The sequence below is a fragment of the Gymnoscopelus microlampas genome (genome assembly GCF_963454915.1).
Source record: "Gymnoscopelus microlampas genome assembly, chromosome: 15".
In the NCBI taxonomy this organism is placed as follows: domain Eukaryota; kingdom Metazoa; phylum Chordata; class Actinopteri; order Myctophiformes; family Myctophidae; genus Gymnoscopelus; species Gymnoscopelus microlampas.
In genome coordinates, this window is record NC_139952.1 from 17,229,211 (window position 1) to 17,253,127 (window position 23,917).

The window sequence follows — 23,917 nt, forward strand, 5'->3', positions numbered from 1 at the left end:
CTATTTAATGGGAAACCGCAAATCAGCAACTGCTGTTTACACACAAACATTGACTTTATTGACCTCAGAGATTACTTCTGTGTACTTATACTGTATATTATTCAACTCATCATGAGCAGAGCTTTCATTTGAGCCTAATATGAAGGCTCTGTGACGATTTTGAAAAAACTCCCTTTTGGAGCTCATAATTGGCAGCCATCTTGCATTTGAAGGTCGACAATAGGTCAAATCATTATATAAACACCATATATGTATTCCTTGACCAAAATAAGCTCTGAAACCATGTATTGTGCATCATTGTAGGTCAAACCATTAAAAAGTTCATTTTCACGGCAGCCATTTTGGATTTTGGTCTCCCACAAATTTTCCCCGCCGTTTTAAAAAAGACACCCCGGCTAAATTTGTTTAATAACCCTCCTAGATGACAAATCCATTGAGAAACGGACCTTCGCTCTCCGCGGTCACGGAAGTGCCATAAATGACCCAACTATACAACCTGTTAGGATTTAGAAGACATTTGTAGATAAGTTGAATGGGTGAATGGGTTAACATCGAAACAAGTGTCAGCTAGCACATTCCCAGTCAAAAACAAAAAACTAAGAAAAATCAACAACTTTCTGTTCCCTGCAGCTGCAACAGCAGCTGTATGGACCAGATATCAGGTGGTTGACTAGTGTGGATATGAGCTGATTTTCTTCAGTCTAGAATGAATTAAAAACACAAATGTGTCCTTAGTGGGAGAGGATTGAAAATGGCTGCAGACACTGCGAGATAGAGGGAATACAATACATCAATAGGGGGAAAATACTGTGGGTTGCCAGATAACGCCAGCTTTATAGTTAGTTGCATGCCGGTGTCGCGCATAAAGCTTGCAGATCTGCTATTTTCGGTGCAAGACACCAGTGCTTAACCAAGTATAAATCAGGCTTATGAAACGCGACATCTGTATGGTTTGACCTGCCAGGTCGGCCATGAGAGATTTATACTGTCGCATGAGAGCATGAAAATGTGTGCTTCATCTGTAAAAATCTTGGCAACCCAACCAAGCATATCGTTGCATTCAGGCAGAAACCTTGTATCTCCAAATTTCAACTTTTTATCTTTTTTTTCATAAATGAATGCCCCGTCGTACAACAGTGCCTCACAAAAACAGCTAAAATAGTCGATCAACAAGATCATAACATGTTGTTGCGCTGCTATTTAGGCTGCTTTTTAAAACAAATTAAGTTGTCTGTGGGTTTTATAAATATTGAACCAATGAAAAGTAAGAACAAGAGATGGTTACTAAATAACAACTACATTGGATCCATTGGAACACAATAATATTTTCCCTGATAAGTAACGGTTTTGGACATGCAAGGTTTCCAGCCGACAGCAACGATATTAGTAGGTTTGAGGGGTAGAGGGAAAGAGAGAGGGGGGGGGGCACATTAGATGCCAGATACGTGTATCTTTCAGCTCTTTCTTTCCATCCCAGTACACTGTCTACCTCTCTCTCCCCCTCTCTCTCTCGCCATCAGTCTTCCACCTGGCTCAAAAATGAAAGCACTCATCAAGGAAAGGAGAACGGCATGACCAGGAGAAGAGAAGAAAAACAGAGTTGTTTTGCAGGAAGAGGCGTGTTTTTTCTCCATGGTGCCTGGTTTGATGTAAACTGAGCAGGTGTGTGTGTGTGTGTGTGTGTGTGTGTGTGTGTGTGTGTGTGTGTGTCTGTGTGTGTGTGTGTGTGTGTGTGTGTGTGTGTGTGTGTGTGTGTCAATGCCCTTTTGAGTAGCTACAAAGATACAGGCCACCATTCATTGTCAACGGAAACCAGCGACATGCAGATACAAAGATACATCCGACGTTTGTAGCTGCTACAAAATAGTTGAGCTGGTTTCAACTTCAGCTATGAAGATACAAAGCTGCAAACACGCTACGTAGCTTTGTGTCTCTTGTATCTGCCAGTGTGAACGCAGCATTAGGTTTGTGTGAGTTTGCCTTTCTGTTTTCCTCTATGTCATTGTCCCAATTCAATGCTGTATCATTGCTGTTGGGCAGAAACTTCCCATCTCCATATTTCAACTTTTTAGTTTGAGTCCAATTAAACCCCTCCACTCCACGAACACCACACTTAAAAATCCAGTGATTTTTGTATACATGCATGTGTAAGTATTCTGTGTTTTATGTATTTTTTTTGTGTGTAGATATACTACATACTCAAAACAATGTTACCACCTCGGGGCGACTGATTGCCTCGTCACTCAAGGGTCCTTCTGGTCGATCGACACGGTCACAACTTTTTTTCTGTTCTGGCCCCACAGTGGCGGAATGAACTTCCCACTGATGTCAGGACAGCAGAGTCACTGCCCATCTTTCGCCGCAGGCTGAAAACCCACCTCTTCAGGAAACACTACCCTTCCTCTTTGCCTGGCCTACTTGTTGTTAACTAGTTGTACGAACTCTTGTTTTATTGTTGTATTGTTTCATTGGATCTTGTTTAGTCAATACACTTATTTGTTTTAGCTCTTGCTCATTTGATTTTGCTATTTTGTCTCTGTTTAAGAAAGTAGGTAGCTGATATATTGCACTTTTACCTTAGCGCTAGGTATACTCTTGGTTGCTTGTTTTTGCAGGAAATGCACTTAAGACTTCTGGTGATTAGTAGTTTCGTTCCCTACCTATGTTGAATGCACTTATTGTAAGTCGCTTTGGATGAAAGCGTCTGCTAAATGACTGTAATGTAATGTTAGAATTAGTAGATTGCATTGAATTGGGACGCAGCATACTCTGTGTGTGTGTGTGTGTGTGTGTGTGTGTGTGTGTGTGTGTGTGTGTGTGTGTGTGTGTGTGTGTGTGTGTGTGTGTGTGTGTGTGTGTGTGTGTTACCATGAGGCTCTCCTCTTGTTCCAGCCATCGTTGGTCGTCTTCCATTTGTTGCGCGTCTGCTAAATGACTGTAATGTAATGTTAGAATTAGTAGATTGCATTGAATTGGGACGCAGCATACTCTGTGTGTGTGTGTGTGTGTGTGTGTGTGTGTGTGTGTGTGTGTGTGTGTGTGTGTGTGTGTGTGTGTGTGTGTGTGTGTGTGTGTGTGTGTGTGTTACCATGAGGCTCTCCTCTTGTTCCAGCCATCGTTGGTCGTCTTCCATTTGTTGCTGTTGCATCATCAGTCTTTCCTCCATCATACTTGTTCCAACACACCCGCCATCCTTCAGGACACATAGGATCCATATGGACATTTCACACACTTGGTTGTCCTAAACTCACTAAACTCAATTTACTCACTTTCACGTGTAACCTAGTCAATTGAAGAGTGTGTGTGTGTGTGTGTGTGTGTGTGTGTGTGTGTGTGTGTGTGTGTGTGTGTGTGTGTGTGTGTGTGTGTGTGTGTGTGTGTGTGTGTGTGTGTGTGTGTGTGTGTGTGTGTGTGTGTGTGTGTGTGTGTGTGTGTGTGTGTGTACCTCCATGGTAGGGCTCCAAAGTGCGGTGTGTTCGGGTCTGTGCTGGTTCCAGGTCTCATGAGGGGGGTAGACACCCCCGACCCCACCATGGGCTGACGCCTAGAGAGAGACAGGAGCCACAGAGAGAGACGGGCAGAGAGAGAGAGAGAGAGAGAGAGAGAGAGAGAGAGAGAGAGAGAGAGAGAGAGAGAGAGAGAGAGAGAGAGAGAGCAGGCAGACAGACAGACAGAAAGAAGCCAGACAGAGAGAGAAGGTGGAGAGAGGTAGGCAGATAAGAGACAGAAGACAGAGAGAGAGAGAGAGACAGGCACAGAGCCAAAGGAGCCAGAAAGAGAGACAGGAGATTAATAACTGATTAATTAGTTCTTGAAGTAAAAAAAAAAGTAAAATAATGAGAAATAATGATAACACTCCTCCTCCTCCTCCTAATAATGTTTAGAGCAGTGGTTCTCAGAGTGAGTGTGGTCCAAGGACCCTCAGGTTTCGCAAGATACAATATTTGCTTGAGCAGCGCAATTACATATGAAGTCAAAGCAAAGACACGACTTGACTTGACGCTGCAACAAGCAGCACGCGTGAGGCGATGTGAACGTGTCTTCGCTCCAGATGGACAATCCCAAGGGAGGCGAAGTTCGCTTAACGTTTACCAACGCTGACCAGCGCGACCAAAGTCAAGTGAATCAAGCGACTAGAAAGATATTTCATCTTGCGGCGGGAATGCACCTTAAGAGTGTACAATACACTCCAATTAAAACGTTTTGAGAAACACTGGTTTAGAGCAGTTGCAGTATTCATCTTAGTCCAACTCCAGGCCACCTGGGCCCCCCAGACCTTACTTGGAGAACCCCTGAACTAGTGGTGGTTGTTATTACAACTTGTGATATGATGAGGGTAAATAAGCGTTGAAAGTCTACACTCCTTATAAGGCCACAGAGAGAGGAGAGAGAGCGCATACAGCCTTAAGATTGAGAGTATGTGGTGTGTGTGTGTGTGTGTGTGTGTGTGTGTGTGTGTGTGTGTGTGTGTGTGTGTGTGTGTGTCAGAGAGAGAGAGAAAGAGAGGAGAGTTATAGCTCTACAGGAAATGCCTGATGTCTGCTTAGTTTATGAGCTGAAAGAATAACTAGAAGAACTCTCGTTCTCTCCCTCTCAGTTTCTCTCTTCATCTCGCTTTGAACCAAACACACGCCACTCTCTCTCTCTCTCTCTCTTACACACACACACACACACTCTCCCTGCTTCAATAGCCTGTATAGCCTGATTTATACTTCGACGGTGGCATGTGCCAAAAATAGCCGATTGTATGCATTGTGAGCTTGTAGATTGCCTATTTTCATTGAGCAACACCATCGTTTGATGTACGACGGACAATAAGCATATTTCTACCCGTCTTTTGACCCAATCTAGTAAAACAACTAGTCCATTAAGGCACATGAACTCAATCTGAGGCGTTGTAAAGTGTGGATTGATAAGAGGGTTTAAATCGGCTCGAATCTAGATAGAATAAAAACATGCAATATAAACATAATTACTATGCTTGATTGATTTATTCTTAGTTCTGAAAATAACTGCACACAATGTGTCACAGCCTGACGCGTGTGATCTTTTAGATCAGCTATTTGTGGTGTCTCGGCACCCACGTGCAGCTAAGTATAAATTAAGCCGTAGAAACATCACACTGTCTGAGCTGTGTGTGTGTGTATGTGTGTGTTACCGGGTAGTGGTTGTGCTGGGGACTAGGGAAGAAGCCTTCACTTGAGCGAGGGCTGGGGTAGCCTGGTCTGCTAGGCTAGATACAGAGAGAGATAGAGATAGAGATAGAGAGAGAGAGAAGTTGGTTTCTGCATCATTATAAACCTCCATAGTGTAAGTCACTGGTTCCCAAACGTTTTAGCTCGAGACCCAAAAGAGAAATTTGATGTCTACCCAGGACCCAAGCTAGTGAAAATAGTAGATCTACAAGCTCACAACGTGTCACGATGCGACACGCTGTGAGCTTGTAGATCGGCTATTTACACTACTTATAATTTATGGAATTACTTTTATTCTTATTTATATTAATATAATATTATTATATATTTTTTATACTTTTGACACATCTTTGAATTAGTTTTTAATTCATGAGCAATTATGCCTTTTTTTTTTACTTATATTTTTATCCCACGATTTTGTAACCCTATTTTTTACACCCAGTGCCAATTGTCTATGTAATCCTGGGCACTACCTTCCCTCTGCCAACCTAGGGAGGCCAGGGCCGAGCTCATGCCTCCTTCAATGCATGAGAGCCTACTGACCTTCTTGTCACCTGACAGGGGGTGACCAGGATTACTGCATGTTTTTGTGAGGGTATCTACCCTAGGGAACACGGGGAGAACATGCAAACTCCACACAGAGAGGCCCTTTCGCCAACCCCAGGGTATGGGCACTGATGGATGATGGAGGAGAGAACACGCCCCCAGCGCCCACAGCGTCCCCTGCGGGAATCGAACCCAGGACCTTCTAGCTGTGAGGCGACAGCGCCACCGTGCCCCTCAATTATGAAATGTAGGAAACCAAAAATAAAGGGATATTTACTCATAAAAATAAGTAAATAAATCCCGAAACCACTGTTTGGGAAACAGTGGTTTTAACACATTGAGTGCCAGTTTTTTTTTAAAACACATTCAGTCAGTGCCTGGATTTTTAACAATTTTTTAACCTTTTTCAAGTAGTCACAAAATATTTTCAGTGATCACCGTCCCTCATTACACACACAGGGGTTTCGTACAATCGGGGGAAAAAAATTAAAAACATTAGGTAATCCGTTCCATAGTTGCAGCCAGTTGAAAATAGTCGAAAATACATAGTAAAAAAAAAAGTACACAGGAGCCGAGATACAGGCTTTTGAAGTTAACCGTTTTTATTTATTTATTTTCTTTATATTTTTTTTCCAAAAAACGGTCATAACCGTTTTTGGCACTCCTCGTTTGGATTATGAAAAACGGTCCGGACCGTTTTTGGCACTCAATGTGTTAAGTGACCACCAGACAGAAAAGGGACACAGACATCAGTCAGTCTTACTTTAGGCGGTGCTTCATCAGAGCCTCCAGAGTCCCAGGACACTGTGACCTGCCTCCTCATTTCCATACGGAGTCGCTCCTCCTGCTGCATCTTCTCCTCCTCCAGGATAGTACTGCACGCACACACACACACACACACACACACGCGCGTCAGGTTGAATCTTTCCGAAATATGATGGGACGGCGGGTTTGAGATCCTTCACAAAATGTGAAAAATATTCACACACACAAAAAAAGAATATTCACAATATCGTCTCTGTCGGGTGGGAACCTCATATGTCCAAAAACTGTTACTTTTCAGGATTCAAATAAAAAAGAAATAGCAAAAGTATCAGAGATCTACAAGCTCAAGCTTTCGAGCTTGTGGATCTGCTACTTTTTATGCTTTTGTGTGACACTGTAGTATGATGTAGAGTAGTGATGTAGTATGAAGTAGTAGAAAAAGTTAGAATATGGAGATAGGAGGTTTCTGTCCGACAGCAACGATATGTACACAATAACTTTGGCACTGATTGGTTGGAGTAGGACCCCCAAATACACTGAGTATTTGGGGGTCTTTGGCACGGAAAAGTTTGGGAACTCCTAATGTAGAAAACATGATATAGTATTATACATGTGGTGTTGAATTGTGAGTGGATACCTGAGTTGTGTTTTGAGTTCAGTGAACCGCGGCCTCTTGCTGGGATCGTACGACCAACACTTGGTCATCAGACTGTACAGGGTGGGCGGGCACTGTGGGGGCATGGCCAATCGCTCGCCGTTCTCTATCCTGCCAATCACGTCGTTGTTCTTCACCCCCTGGAAGGGCTTGATGCCATACATCAAGATCTCCCACATACACACACCTGGACGGACAGAGAGGGAGAGGAGACAGACATAGTTTATATGTGTGTGTATGCACTACACACACACACACACACACACACACACACACACACACACACACACACACACACACACACACACACACACACACACACACACACACACACACACACACACACACACACACACACACACACACACACACACACACACACACACACACACTTTACTTATGTCCACATAATAAGAAGTACAGGATGTACAAAGGACATAAACACAGCTAGTTAAAACAAAAAAACAGCTAGTTACAAAGTGCATGTAAAGCAGAGCATTGTTACATACAAAACAAAAGATGGCATACTTGTTGAACACAGCGGACAACAATCATGGGTAAAGGAAGCAACGGCTCCTCCAAATTGAGCGGCTTCCTATAATAGCTGATATTGAGCAGTACCTTGCTAATTGTTTAGCCCGCCTTTTGGAGAGGCCGGTCATTTGCAGGCCCCTCGCATTAAACATTGACATCAAGATCATTTGCAACAATAATAGACTAAGTGAGTGGATATGGCATCAAGGGGTCTCATTGAAGAGAAATGATTCAAGTTTTTAAAGTGATTCAAGGTTTTAAAGGTCTTATGGTCTTACCAATGTATGCTAGTCCACATGGGCATTTAGGAATGTATATGACATTAGCAGTAGAACATGAGAAGACACCATTAATGTATTTTCTTCTTGTGCGGGGGTGATTGAATGACTTTGTTTTGTGTGTGAAATGGCATTGCTGGCTATGACCACATGGGTCATTGCCAGAGGGGACAGATGTAAGCTTAATGTGAGTGATGAAGGGGGAGGTACTGATCTCACCAGCATGTTATGTAGGTTAGGGGGTCTCTTGTATACCAAATGAAGGGGCTTAGAAAAACAGTACTGTTCAGTCTAGAAAGGCAAAGAGATTACCCAGAGCTGTGTAATGCCTTATAGTAAATATGTAACAACAGTGCAACAATATAAAGATCATCAACAAACAAGCTATTGAAAACATTGTAACAATCAATTGGTAAATATGTCCTATGTGGGGTGGCCAATATTAGACATTTTATTTAACTAAATAGACAGCACTACAATGATATATGTGGGAGGTGGGGTGGCGGCTGCAAGCAAACTAATACAATCATTTGAAGACTCTTCGGATAGCCTTGTGTATATTAGAGTAAAACACCCAAATATTTAGGAGAAGAAATAGCTTTTTTTGTATTATAGACACAAAATAAAGGCTTTGACTCACCGAACATCCAGACATCACTGGCTGAGGTGAATCGTCTAAAGTTGATAGACTCAGGAGCCATCCATTTGATAGGCAGTTTGCCTTTAGAAGCTGACACGTACACACATTTACAGTGTTAACAAATTGTGGAGTCACAAGTATAATCACTTATAGCATTGAGTGAGACTGATTATGAAGGACTATGTCATTTTGGAGCCTGCCATTAAAAAGACCGTTGTTAGGCTGAGAGACATACATTCATTATACAGTATTGTCTTTGTCGGGTTGAAACCAAATCTGTACAAATCTGTTATTTTTCATGATTCAAATTCAAAAATAACAAAAGTAGCATATCGACAAGCCTTTTGGGTGACGCTGTAGTATGATCAAGTAGGGTGTTAATTTACAAAAAAACGGGGGAAAAAGCCTTAAAAGTCCCCAGCACCTGAACGTCCATGGCAGAAAAAAAGACTGCACTACCAGTACATAACCAGAAGGTGGCAACAGAGAATAAGCAACAAAAAAATATATATAATAAATAATAATAAAAATGTATCAGTACAGAAAGCTGTGTGTGTGTGTGTGTGTGTGTGTGTGTGTGTGTGTGTGTGTGTGTGTGTGTGTGTGTGTGTGTGTGTGTGTGTGTGTGTGTGTGTGTGTACCTTTGTAGTATGAGCTATCCTCCATGTATCTCGACAGACCAAAGTCTCCCAACATCACACAGTCCACTGCTGAGACCAACACGTTGCGTGCTGCTATGTCCCTGGAAGCCATAACAGCCAAGATTTAGGTCTCATGCCAGTGCAAGATTCACATATAGTCATGCTGTATTGTTGCCCACAGAGGAAATGGGTTTGCACAATTAAATATTGAAAACACTCGGCTATGACCGCCAAAGCTATGTCTGGCCCTAAGGTGGGGTGTGCGGAACATGTTTAGGGTCAAGTGTGCTGTGTGTGTGTGTGTGTGTGTGTGTGTGTGTGTGTGTGTGTGTGTGTGTGTGTGTGTGTGTGTGTGTGTGTGTGTGTGTGTGTGTGTGTGTGTGTACCTGTGTACAAAGCGCTTGCTCTCCAGGTAGGCCAGTGCTGTGCTAAGTTGGTAGGCAAACAGAATGAGAGTAGCCAGGTCTAGATTGTATTTCCGCACCTGCAGGAATGAACGCAACTACAGAGACACAGACAGATAGGAAGACAGAGAGAGAGAGAGAGAGAGAGAGAGAGAGAGAGAGAGAGAGAGAGAGAGAGAGAATAGAAAAGGAAGAGAGATGGAGAGGGTGAAATAAAGAGAGGTAAAGGGAGATAATTCAAAATAGAAAAAAGTCATAGTCATCCTCTCTTGCTGTATTTATTTCTTTGTAATGTCGACTAATTGATGTTGCTGAGTTTGTGTATAAGAGTGTTTGAGTTAGAGTTGGTGATTTTGAGTTGTTGTTTTTTTGTCTGTCAGATTGTGAGGTGTTTTTCCCGAATGGAACGTCAGGCTGAATCAAACATTCTCTCCATCTCTCTCTCTCTTCCACACCCAGTGTCACAGTACCTCTCCCAGAGTGCATAGCTCCATGATGATCCACACAGGGTTCTCTGTGATGACCCCAATCAGCTTCACGATGTGGGGGTGATCAAACTGACGCATAGTCACTGCAGAGAGAAACGATGAGTAATGAGAAAGCGCTGACCTTTCTCTGGATGACAGTGCTGCTGCGCTCAATGCGGCGTGGGATCTCCTGCAGCACTTTCCCTTGTCAAAGCCGCTGATCATTACTTTGAATGTCATACTAAGACAGGGGTCTTCAACAGGGGGTCCGGGACCCCTAGGGGGTCCTCAGAGTTACTACAGGGGGTCCGGCAAATCTTTGTGTGATGGGAAACATTTGCCGAAAATAGCAGATCTACAAGCTCACAACGCCTCGCGCTGCGAGGCGTTGTGAGCTTGTAGATCTGCTATTTTCAGCGAGGCGGTGTAGAGGGAAAAAAGAACAGACCAAGTACAGAGCCAACGGTTAAGTTGACTAAATATTGAGGGTTGACTGAAAACTGACTGGAAATATCAGTCAAAGAAATATGTCAAACAAGTCTATAATACTATCTATGGAATAGTTTAATCTGCAACACGGTTTTATACAATATATAATGGGGGTCCCTGCTTCATCTCTCTCTCAGCTAAAGGGTCCTTGGACTGAAAAAACTTTGAAGACCCCTGTACTAAGATAAAATTAAAGTGCACGCAAGTGCAGTGCGGTCTTACGCGCTTCTTGTAGGAACTTCTCTCTGACGCTGTCTGATGTGCAGTTCTTACAGGTCTTGATGGCAACGTTCGAGGGAGCCTTGTCCTATACAGCATACACAAGTGACAGGTTAGAAGGCAGGGTTAGGCAAACGTGTAGAGAGACATAAAAGTGTTGGGAGTGTCTAATATACCGGGCTGCTGTAGACTCCTTGGTGAACATCACCGAACTGGCCCTCTCCAATGCAACGCCCCAACTCTATCCTGTCCCTCTGGATCTCATAGTCCCGAGCTGGGAGGAGAGGAGAGGAAAAACAAAGAATTACACACAAATACGTTTTGAGCTCAATTTCTTCTGTGATCGTTTGAGTTCAATTTCCATAAATCAGAAACATATGCCTTGACATGCACATTACAACACAAAATCTCTCACTCTCTCTCACACACCCGCATGTGCGCACACACACGCACACTGAATAAATGAGTGTTTACATGCACAGTAGCATACCTGATTTTCTTCCCTCTTAAACTGTTATATAAACATATTTTGTTTACAATAACCTAGATTCTTAACTTGATATTTAGCTTAAGCCCATTGCATTTTAGGCAGGATAGTGAGGCATAATGTATCCATCTAACTGTATCTATCTACTATATGGCTACTTCAATTTAATAGCCTTAATGGCATCCTCAAACTATTCTGTATTCATGTATATTTGGATACTGGTTATGACAAGAGATATATGACATAGTAGAGCTGCACGATTATGGCTAAAATGCATTATTGCTAAAATGATAATACCAATTATTTTGCTTAATATTGTAATCCTGATTATTAATCACAATGATTATTTTCGCCAAAATTGTGCTTATCAGTGCCATATTTTTAGTCAGATGTATGCAATGACCTCAATGAGCCTGATGGATGGGGAGATGGCTTGTACAGTGTTCTGGATATATTACATTTTCATCAAAAACCTCATTCAAAATATTAGATTTGTCCTACAGAACTACCCTTTACTTCCAAATTACCATTCTGGATAAAAACAAAACCCTTCCACACAGGGGACATTACACAATAGTTAATTAATTCACAGTTCACACGACAGAGAACAAGACAACAGCCACAATTGACCAAAACATTTCATAAAAGACATGAAGGAAATGAAATAAACGATAACCATGAAAAAGGCTAATGAAAACCATGCCCCAAAACAAAGCAACAAGTCAAGTCATTCAGCTGAAGAGGCTTAGAGAGATGTTTCTCATGTTCACAAAATGCTGATTGAAATGTCCACAATAATTAAAATAACATTGTGGGTTTTTGGGCGGAGTTCCATTTTAACTCCAAGACCAAAGCTGAATGACTTTCAATCCAGATACAGTATATAACACCAACAGACATGACAACAAATCGTAAATGAGATACCTCAACCTTTTTCAATTTCAGTCTATTAATAATATTCTTGACCAGACGGTTGGCACAAACAGGATATAATTATTTTGCCGCCCAAAAGACTTTAACACTGTTAAGTATTAACACATTTAGGTACACTACAGTATATACATACAATATATTTTCTACAAAAATGTGTTACATGCATGGCAGAGAAAATTAACAAACAAAAATGTAAAAGGTCAAGTTATCCTGGTACGAGAGAGGGAGAGAGACAGAGAGAGGTCATTTTACCTTGAACTATTCCATAGCACACTGTGTTGGCATTGGGAGGAGAAAGAGAGACAGAGAGACAGACAGACAGAGCCAGACAGCTGCTTTAAGATTGAGAATAGCTCAGAAAACTCATTCACACACGTAGTAGACGCACAAACAACGACATACATACAGGCACCGGTACACAGTAAAAACCTCAGTGGTCATTTTGCAGCGTAACCTTTGTATATGTACACTTGAGTATGTTAATACAATATAAACTAAGGAAAACTTTCTGTCACCACCGCACTCTGTCCACAAATCAGAAAGCGGAGGCTCACACTCAGAAATAAAAGTCAATGTATTCTTTTATGCTCCGTATGCCTCAATGACAGATGTTTCGGCCATCCAGCCTTCACCAGTTACGAGTGTAAATTAAGCTTGAAGCTCCCAACAGTGACTGATGAAGGCTGGATGGCCGAAGCGTCTGTCATTGAAGCATAAGGAGCGATAAAAGAAAACATTTGACTTTTATTTCTGAGTGTGACCCTCCGCTTTTTGATTTGTAATACAACTACTGTACAAAAGTCTCAATTCTTGCGCGCAAGACCCAAGTTTGAATTCCGGGTAGAACACAAATCTTACGGATTACAGATTTAGTTCAGAGAGTGTACAAGCGTAGATGGTATACTATAAGATATACTTGTAAACTCTCTAACGAAAATGACAAATGGTCCAATTAACACTAAGGATTTTATTGTGTAAAGGTGGGAAGCATGAGGTATGCGTCTTCATTTTATATCTGATGTTGTGTGAATTAATAGAATGGCATGAATGCGTGAATTGCAGAATGAGGAAAGAAATGGAATAATGAATGGCAGAATAAATAAATTACAAATATGACAGATGATATCAACAGCCATGGAATATCTCAGTAGCATAATGTGACAAATATGCATTGGACCATAATTGCTAAGTGTTTAGCTCAGCCTACTACAAATAGGTAAGCATATGCATATGAGCATATGAGTTTGCACACCACACATACAGGAGGAAAATATCTGAAGACATGCAATCAGGGGAATTCAAAGAAAACGAAATGGAGACGTACAAGGTACAGTAACAGCAAAAGATTGTAGCTGGTAATATGTAGATAAACACAATGGAACGGTGGACTGAAGCTTATATATTATGCTCTGTGGTACGATAGCGTTGCTTGCCGACATCAACCATTTTAAAGCGAATTAGTTAAATCCTGGCCAAGGCAAACTACACCATTGTGCAATGGAGTATAAATTAAGCTTGAAGTTCCCATCACTTGTGGCAGCCTTCACTTTCAAACACCTTACAATAGTGAACGCAATAGAGTCACCGTTGACATCCGGCCACAATCCTTTAATAATAATGGAGACAAGGCTTTTGACAGGAAATGTAAACCGGATTGAGCACATTATGACTTGTATATTATCCATGAACTGTGGTTTGTCATCACTGTGGTCTCTCTGGCTCATAGCCCAGCAGGTCTCCGTTTCTAGGTCAGAAACCCAGCCAACCCCAGTCTAACCCAGACTAACGTTGCTGGCCTGAGCTGGTTCCTATTCGCAAGCAGACTGAAACAAGTTAAAGCTGGAGCTGGATTATTAGCATTGTTGATACTGTAGCTTGTACATACAGTATATTACGTATATATTCATTAATATTCTCAGTGTTGATAGAATGTTGATAGACCATGATTATATCCATCCATATGCTGTACATATTCATTCCTATATTCATCACTGGTGATAGATGTATACCGCTAGATGTATATTAATTCATATTGACTGTACATTTATATTTATTGATAGACTGTCCACTCAGTCAAAGATCCAGTGCAGATATCCAGGGCTCAGTACTTTATTTTTAGTGGTTGACTGGTTCGTTTCTTGGCACTTACAGTCCCTGTACCTGTGTTTCATTCTCCCTGCTGCTTCTAGTATGACACCTGAATTTGCCTCTGGAAACCAATAAAGATTTATCTTATCGAAATAGCTCCAGCATAGAGGAGTAAGTGTGATTGATGCTAAACAGAACCTTCCCAGGGTCTCGTGGGAAAGTATCGTGCAGTTCTCCGGTTTCATTATTGAGCAAAGAAAGAAGTACAGTGATGCAAACCAAACCATATAACGTGCTGCTGGCGAGCAGCTTTGGTGAACAGAGCTAGCAGCAGTTAGAAGAGAAGCTAAATGGAAGCTGGTTTCTTCAGGAGAAGATAAACATACTCCTGATAGTTGTAAGAGAACAGAAAATAAGATACTTACTGGAGGGCATGGTGTACGTGTCTTCTTCATCAACTATCTCAGCATAGTCATCAGTCTCTGCAATAGTAGACACACACACACACACACACACACACACACACACACACACACACACACACACACACACACACACACACACACACACACACACACACACACACACACACACACACACACACACACACACACACGTGCACAGAGGCAGCGGTCAGTAAAATCGGTAACAGCAAAAAAGGGAAAAAGTTATACACAACCACCACAAGTCTATAGCTGCACAGAAATAGCAGTATAACACGCACATATACACAGCAAATCAGTCAGACATGCATTGGTCACTTTACCGTGCACGCACTCTGCCACGCCGCAACCCTGATACACACACACAAGTCCCTGCGGAGCGCAAAGTATACCCGCACCAAAAAGAAAACACAACATGCAGCTAACTGTGAATCAAGCATGCAACTATCTCACACAGTCTGTCAAGTGCGACACATAGAAACACCCATCGCTCTCTCTCTCTCTCTCTCTCTCTCTCTCTCTCTACACAGGGTGTCAGCTGAGCATGTGGTGTGCATATCGGTCTGTCTTTGTCAGAACAGCTGGGCTCGATTGGAGGCAGGGTGAGACAGACAGACAGACAGACAGGGTGAAAAGATGTTAAAAAATAAAGACCGTCTGTCCTAAAAATGGAGAGATAGAGAGAGAGGTATATAAAGAAATAGCGAGTCTGTATTATATCCAGATGGTTTTGTTTAGAATAAAAGCTGTGTGAAGGCTCTGACAGATAGAGGGAAAAAGAGATTGAGAAAGAGAGAGAAAGAGAGAGAGAGAGAGAGAGAGAGAGAGAGAGAGAGAGAGAGAGAGAGAGAGAGAGAGAGAGAGAGAAAGGCAGTCTCTTCTAACCAGATGGTAGTGTTTAGAGTAAAATCTGTCCGCAGACTCAGCTGTTGGAAACAACAGTGACACATCTGTTGATGTTATTCGTACCATTCTACTCAATATTTATCAAGCTCTGATAGACTGTGTCCCCACATTAGTGAGAGGCTTCAGACTTCAGGCGGAATAAAGTGTTGAGATGGGCTGAGTGAGGTTTCGCACTCCGTGGTCAGTAACACGTACTGTAAGGTGATGTAAGAGGTGAGTGGTCTGTGCGATAGACTGAATAAACACTTCCAGCCATATAGTATATAGTAATATACCATATTATGTAAGGTAATGTAAGGCAGGAGGCTGAATAAAGCAGTGTAACTATGTAGGTCAGTAGCCAATGTAGGTTGGATAAGTCACTGTAAGCTAGTGGCATGGGCGAAGAAATTAAGTTCTGATCCAAGACTATCATTATATCAGTGTTTCCATATTAGAATGATTGAATGCTTTATTAACAGTTTGCAAACAGTACCGCAAGTACAATTACGCAAGCAATGATAAAAGGATAACACAAAAAGCCTTGATGGCTTGTTTCCATTGTGAGTGGTTTCCAATGCTTCATTATCAACTTAATTAATCAAAGTCAAATCTTCTTTCTTCTCGTGCAGTCAGTGAGTGCTGACTAATCGGCAGCTCAAATTTCTTTTGGTGCTTAACCATTTAAGTCCTATTTCAATAGTAGCTGCTCAAATGTGTGTGTTAGGCAGTTTGCAGTGTGTGCTCTGTTGTTTATATTGCTCCACATTCATCTGATGTGGTTCTGAAGAATCAAAACTCTGTTTCTAACTTTGACTAGTCTAACTCTGTGTCTGTCTGTTCCCAATGAAGAGAAAATGTGTGCTTTGGGTCCTGTGTCTGCCTGTGTATGTCTGTGTGCATGTGTGCATGTGTGCGTGTGTGCGTTACAGCTAGCCCATTTTAGCCAGGAATGCAATTGCTCTCAACTCCAGCAAACCTCTCCCTATTCCATTCTGTGTAGCTGCGCCTCCACTCTGTGCTTAGCTTGGCTGTGTGTGTGTGTGTGTGTGTGTGTGTGTGTGTGTGTGTGTGTGTGTGTGTGTGTGTGTGTGTGTGTGTGTGTGTGTGTGTGTGTGTGTGTGTGTGTGTGTGTGTGTGTGTGTGTGTGTGTGTGTGTGTGTGTGTGTGTGTGTAGCCTGTGGACAGAAGGGGCTGGAGTTCTGCCCTTAAAGTGGAATACTGCTAAATTATGTTTTACTTCTTTATTCTTGTGGCTTAGGGGAAGCTTATTTCAAAGCTGAGATTCAGTAGCAGTTCACTTCACAAAGAATGCAGAGACAGACAGACAGAAAGATGCAAACCCAAACTTCCAGAGTAGCACGTAATATGGTGACACTGGTAAGCTACAGTACTGTAAGGCACGTCAGCAGGTCATACTCCTCATTGTACACTACAGCTAATAGTGGCTTCATGTTTCATATCACTGAAACATGAGAGACTAGAGCATCCATTCCATACTGAAAAAGCATTATTTTTCAGTTACGAGTCAGTCCAATCTCAATGTTCAGTATTACCACACAAATGCATCCCGGCAATTAAAATGCATGCATGCATACACAACACGCTCACTCACACGCAACCAAGTACCCATCTAACTCAACCACATCCACACCCTTAAGGACCCAATATTAGTACAGGGAGAAAGAAAGAAAGGATCATGGAAGAGATTAATAAACGACAAAACTTTACCATCCCCACTAAGATCTTCTGCAGGGTCCGGGCGAGCGAGCATGCAGGAAACGGGACAGGAGGAGCGAGAGAGTGGTGAGTAGGAGAGAGAGAGAGAAAGAGAGAGAGAGAGAGAGAGAGCGAGAGAGAGCAGCAGAAGAAACGAAGAGGAGAAACAAGGGAGAGGGGGAAAAAGTAAAAGTTATCTCATGTAAAGCTGTGACATAACAGTGGATGGAAGTGTAACAAGGAGTTTAGCTGCAGAGTCACACATAGCAAGCAGTTAGTTCAAACATGGCCCAGGCAGCAGCGCTACGGTAAACCGTTTACCCACAATCCTGTGCTAAACAAATGACAGTCAAATTAACCAGTGAGGGAATGAGGCAACATTCTAATCTAAGGCAAGACACATACCAGCTTTTGGGCTCCCGAGTTTGTTAAACGTAGCATGTTTAGTCAAGCTGTAAATACTTCTAACTATAGCTCAGTGAGCAGTAGACGCCGGTAGATATATTAACCCATTAAGACCTGGAACGCATCTGTGTCACTTAAGATTTCTTTGGATATTCAAAAATAGCAGATATACAGCTTGTAGATCTTTTTGTTTTTCAAAAAACTGATTCGCCTCAGGTCTTAAAGGGTTAAGAAAATGTCCAACAGCAATCTGGGCAATAAAGTGCAAATCCCCAATGTATTCGGATATCATCCATGTCTTCTGACAGCACCCTAATGTAGAACATTTTTGCAACCTTCTAAGGGCTGTACAATCATTTAGTATTAGTTCACTGAAGGATCAGCAAGGAATCCTTGCCGCTGCCTTTTATGAGGTTTTTGATTCTGCACAGTCACTTCTTTCTGTTTTTATTTTAACTTGCTGCATTTAGCTGGTGTGTGTAAAACCCTAGAAAGCTAATACTATTTCGTCCCTCCTCACACACATAGGCTTGAGGTGTGACAGAACATACTTCTACTGTAAGTGAATAATAATTCTTCATTCTTTCCAGCAACCATACAGTGGCATTGGTTTGGTTATACACAGCACACCACAACATCACACAAAACCAGCTATTTTGTGTGGGTGTATGGGTGCGCGCACGTGTGTGTGTGTGTGTGTGTGTGTGTGTGTGTGTGTATGTGTGAGTTTATGTATGCAAAAATATCAGGATTAGTGAAAGCAATTAGGCAGTGAGGAGCCAGCAAATTGAATAGGGAAGTTTATCCTCAAACGTGAGTCAGATTGTAACAGGGCAGGTACTGTAAATGTGCTCCGGGGACATTCATCTCCCAAATATTTATGAATTATATATATTAAATCCTTTTCATAAAATTCAAAATCTAAATGTTAACAATAATTCAGACACAATTTTGAAATTCCATACTAGTTTCAGACATTCCTGGGCACCACTGCTAGGAGATGTTAAGGTCCCCTCGATCCATGTCTTAATAAAAACTGCCCAACTTTTGTCCAATAATGTTTTTTCTCAGATAAGCTCCCCTAAAGATCTAGCCAATCAGAGCTGAGGATACCATGGGGCGGTGAATCAGAACAGAAGACAAAGGGGAGGAGGAAACGCCGAGCCTTGGTTGGCTTAGGAGGTGACGAGGTCACTAGGTCTTCAGCCAATCAGAGAAGAGAGAGAACGACAGCATGTGAGAAGACAGAATGAGTTCATACGAGTACGAAGGGAAAACTGGAGTGGGTGGGATGAGAGAGATAGAGAGAGAAAGACTCAAGACAGATACAGGGAGAGAGAACGGGCATGAAAGATAAAGCAAGGGAAGTCTACTGGAAAGCAAGAAGGGGAGAAAAGACAGGAAGAGGGGAGAAACTGAATCATAGAAAGGGGGGGAGAAAACAGAATAACCTCCCCCCAAAAAAGGTCTTGAGGTAAGTGAGAGAAAGAAAGGATAATGACTTGTATTGAACCTGTGTGTGTAGTGTGGGTGTGGGTGTGTGAGAGCGAGAGTGAGAGAGAGAGAGAGAGAGAGAAGGGCTTTGTTTTGGCTTACCTGACACCGAAATAGTTCGGACTCCACTCTTTACTGCTTCCAATTTCTTCTCACTGTTTGATACTCTAGAGGATAATGGAGAAGAACCGGTGGTGAATACTGGGGTGAAACATTAAAAAAAAACCTGTAGGCAGCATAACAAACCAACACTACCTAACCACACATTGCAACCAGAAGCATCCTCCACATACCTAGAAGATTCTGACCTCAGTCAAAGATGAACATGTGAACATACAGTATGTCATCTGACTGCCTATCTAGGACTAGCATCTCTCTCCATTTCACACACACACACACACACACTTTTATTCTTCTGTTCTCTCTCTTCCTCACCACCCACTCACATGCTCTCTCACTCTCTCTTCTCTTGCCTTCTTCATTCTGCGTCAGCCCCTTCTACTATCTTTACATCACTTCCCTCCCCTACAACTGTCCGAGTGGAGAGGTAAACATGGAGGGAGAGAGAGAGAGAGAGAGAGAGAGAGAGAGAGAGAAAGAGAGAGCAAGTGGAGAGTTTATAGAGAACAGAGTGAGAGAGCAGAGAGAGAGAGAGAGAGAGAGGAGGGGACTCTCCAAGTGTTTAAAAACCCTAAGCGGAAAATATTTGGCTGCTTAACTTATCTCCTTATTTGACCAGAGAGAAAGAGAGAGAGAGAGAGAGAGAGAGAGAGAGACATACAACATATGACATTTTTAGGTCAAATGTGGACATCTCATGACATCAGATCTTTATGATCAGATCATAAGTCAGCTGAGCAGTCAGAACACAACAACGGCGCAGTAGACATTTGTACATTTTGTTTAAGCAACTATTTCTTGCAGAGAGGGCAGTTACACGCTGTAGGTTCTTCTGAATGTGTGTTAGCACAGTGGTTTTCAACATTTTCTCCATCAGGGCCCACTTGAAAATCTTGAAAGTGTGCAAGGTACAACACAACAGTCTTTCGGCTGCCGTGTTAAGTGATCGGATGGATGCATTTTTTACAAATATGAATGTTATATTATCATTCAAATCTTAGTGTGTTGCAATTATTTTTTTGTTGGGGGGGGGGGGGGGGGGGGGGGGGGGCATTTGTAATATCCTCACAGGCCGACAGCGGGCCCCGGGCCACAGGTTGAGAATGGCTGTGTTAGCACACAGGTTCCTCTGAATGTGTGTTAGCACTCAGTCTCCTGTTTGCTTAACGGTGCTGGTGTGATGTTTAACAGTCTCCTGCTCTGTATCACCATGTGAACCTCAAAACACTGCTGACATAACTCCCTAAACCTCCCGGTCTTAACCCATTGAGACCTGAAGCCGATTCTACATGTCTCCTAAATCTCAACAGTATTCTTAAAAACGTATGTTTCTATATCAGTGGTGCTCAAACTTTTTCATGTCAAGGACCCCCAAAATGATATGTATTTGGCCGCAGACCCCCATCAAAATATTTTGTTCCAGGGAGCCCCATGAAGCAAAGATTTGAGTTAAAAATGTTCGCTTTAAAAATATATATATTCAAAGATTTGCACACATTTTCAAGATTTTTCAAAAATAGCAGACCTACAAGTTCATAGCGCGGCACCGAGCCCAAAGTGTAAAATAATGCTTTTTAGCTCATAAAGGGTTAGGCTTAAAGGGTTAAAGGACACCATTTACAACACTTGGTTCTCAGTGACACGGAGCCATGACATACATACTGGGCCTTGTGTCACTGAGCACTCAATATGTTGGTCCCTGTGTGGATTTTGAAAAGCTATTCACACATTTTAGTGAAATAATAAAAATAGTTCCCTGTAATTCTCCCACGGCTTTGCTATTTTGACCCGTCTCAACCTTTACACATATCACAGAAGTTCTCATCCTCTGAAAAAAACAATGTTTTACTTGTCCTGTACATAAACAAACCCAACAGCCATGCAATATTTCAGGAGGGGAAAAAATATATAATAATTTAATAGCCATGTGATTAAATTATTCTGGATACATTGAACCTTACTGTTAGCCAGAAAGGGAAATATGGGATCTGTTTTATTCATAGAGTGACTGTAAAGGCTGGACCAAGTACTCCAGTACAGTATCGTAGTACAGTAGAAAAATCCTTACATGTGAGCATAAACACTGACATGAGCAAGGTACTTACTTTGGGATGGAAGGCAGCGCTCTTTCTCCCTCTGGTGGACAAAATGAAACAGTCAAAATCACTTAATTCACACAAAGTGTACAATGCATGTACATTACATATCCTACTATCCTACTATATATCCTGCTATAAATGTAAGAAACATCAGCTGTTTTAGCTATTTTTGAAATAGGACTGGAGTTGGTTTATTCATCATGGATTTTTGTTTGGTGGGTCCCGGGAGGACACCAAAATTCTCTTTAGGGTCTCGAGCAAAAAAACATTTGGGAACCACTGGTTTATCAATCTGGGAACCCACCGGCCAAAAGAAAGAAGCTCTGAATGTGTCTTGAGAGATTAGTGGTTTATAAACTCCTCAAAAAAAAAGATAAGCCCCGTGCAATAGGGCAAGTGGAAGCTGGTGTTCCGTCACTCAGAGTGGCAGCATTATTTGGTGTCAAAGTCAAAGACAGACAGGAGACAGCGAAGTGGCCGTCCCAGGAACACAACACCCCAAGAAGACCATTTCCTCACCCTTGCTTCACGGAGGAACCATAGGCTTTCTTCCAGAGATTTATAGGCAAGATTTGCACACCGGTACCAAAGTTGCAGGACCCATGCTCAGGTGCCAGTCACACACCTGTGACTGTCTGGCACACACCAGCAGGTGGTCGCTCAAAACGAGAGTGAATACCAACAAAAGCATATCGGTCAATTCTTGGGGAGCGCTACCCACGCGTTTAGCTGTGTTGCTCATTCCACGATTGCGCAATCCTTACAAGTTATACCTCGTTGTAAAGGTGACTAATCAACGATAACGATATAAAATACAATACCAATTGGTATTACTGAAAGGGAGAAATAATCGACAGAATTAAGTTCCCGAAATGTTTTTGAGGCATTTATAAATCACATTGAGTGCCAGGGGTTTTTCAAAACAGGGTACCTCCAGTGCCTGGATTTTTAACAATTTTTGGACCTTTTTCAAGTAGTCACAAAATATTTTCAGTGATCACCGTCCTCACGGTGATCCCCTCATTACACACACAGGGGTCTCGTACAATCCGGGGAAAAACATTAAAAACATTCGGTAATCCGTTCCACAGTTGCAGCCAGTTGAAAATAGTCAAAAATACATACTAAAAAAGCAAAGTACACAGGAGCCGAGATACAGGCTTTTGAAGTCATAAGTTAACCAGGAAGTGGATTGGAGTCTAATTATTATTATTTTTTTCATATTTTTGCCCAAAAACGTTCATAACCGTTTTTGGCACACCTCGTTTGGATTATGAAAAACGGTCCGGACCGTTTTTGGCACTCAATGTGATAATTGCTGTATAACATTACCAATAAGGGATTTCATTTGCAGTTTCTCGTTGACAGTATCTTAATCAAATGCTATTTTCTTGTTGTCTTGGTGAGTAAACAAGGCTAACGGGTATGTAATAAACAGATTATCCCCCCCGCATTTCATCATTGCCTGAGGCTGGACACAATACCACACCACAGCCAACATTGCTGGAAGATCCCAGTGGGAGTATGTCATTTCTTTCGCCTGGGCAGTTCCTCTTTGCCAGTCACTTTGAATCTATTTATTCAATTAGTGTTAATCAAATGCTATTTTCTTGTTGTCTTTGCCAATAAATAAGGCTAAACAAGGCTATGGGAAAGTGATACATATCTATCTATCCATCTATCTATCTATCTATCTATCTCTATATACTACTGTATATATAATTACAATGAATGCAACCTGTCAGACATTGACAGCCAGCATAAAGGGAAGTGCTCCTGTCAGTTAGTTGTAGGAAACAAAATGAGTGGCATGAAATCAATTGTAGAAGACTCATAAATATATTGCAAACCTTTCTGTACTCGGACGATGAAGGAATGAGTTTCCATGGAGAGAAGCCGACAGTAGCCATCAATCAAGTCAGCCATGTTTTCTGCCATGGTCAGCGAGGCTGTGGTTACTGTGAGAGGCTGTTTGCACACACGCGCACACACACACACACACACACACACACACACACACACACACACACACACACACACACACACACACACACACACACACACACACACACACACACACACACACACACACACACACACAGTGGTGTTAATGTCAAGGCCTTGGGAAGGAGAGGCACATTACAAAGGGCCATTGTCAATAAAGACAAAATCTGTCTCTCACTCACTCTCTCTCAGACACCCACACACGCACGCACACACACACACAGCTGGGTTTCCAGCTGCCCCTGACATCAGTGGGAACTCCTCTTCTTTCTTTGTGGCGTGTGTGTGCGTGTGCGTGTGCGTGTGTGTGTATAAAGCCAATACTATGAGAGCCAATCCCAAGTGAAAGACCCAACTTATACAGTAGTGAGTGGATAATATGTGCAAATCCTTCCCGTCTGAGTGGA

General features: G+C 42.1%; 1 protein-coding gene across 3 annotated transcripts in view; it reads right to left on the reverse strand.

The window, feature by feature from the left end:
- LOC311062315 (focal adhesion kinase 1-like) overlaps window positions 1–23,917 on the reverse strand; it is a gene marked incomplete at its 5' end in the record, with an annotated part of 91,178 nt that overhangs the window by 19,952 nt on the left and 47,309 nt on the right. For 2 of the 3 annotated variants that reach the window (XM_084081244.1, XM_084081242.1), the window contains 17 exons: window positions 3,089–3,193; window positions 3,446–3,544; window positions 5,159–5,233; window positions 6,505–6,616; window positions 7,144–7,348; window positions 8,614–8,703; window positions 9,255–9,355; window positions 9,641–9,756; window positions 10,129–10,229; window positions 10,837–10,921; window positions 11,010–11,107; window positions 14,767–14,823; window positions 17,401–17,418; window positions 18,907–18,993; window positions 19,390–19,454; window positions 21,513–21,543; window positions 23,357–23,474. In XM_084081244.1, the coding sequence (XP_083937370.1) occupies window positions 3,089–3,193; window positions 3,446–3,544; window positions 5,159–5,233; window positions 6,505–6,616; window positions 7,144–7,348; window positions 8,614–8,703; window positions 9,255–9,355; window positions 9,641–9,756; window positions 10,129–10,229; window positions 10,837–10,921; window positions 11,010–11,107; window positions 14,767–14,823; window positions 17,401–17,418; window positions 18,907–18,993; window positions 19,390–19,454; window positions 21,513–21,543; window positions 23,357–23,474 (1,563 nt within the window). The remainder of the gene's footprint in view (window positions 1–3,088; window positions 3,194–3,445; window positions 3,545–5,158; window positions 5,234–6,504; window positions 6,617–7,143; window positions 7,349–8,613; window positions 8,704–9,254; window positions 9,356–9,640; window positions 9,757–10,128; window positions 10,230–10,836; window positions 10,922–11,009; window positions 11,108–14,766; window positions 14,824–17,400; window positions 17,419–18,906; window positions 18,994–19,389; window positions 19,455–21,512; window positions 21,544–23,356; window positions 23,475–23,917) is intronic. The other variant, XM_084081243.1, reaches the window with a different exon arrangement.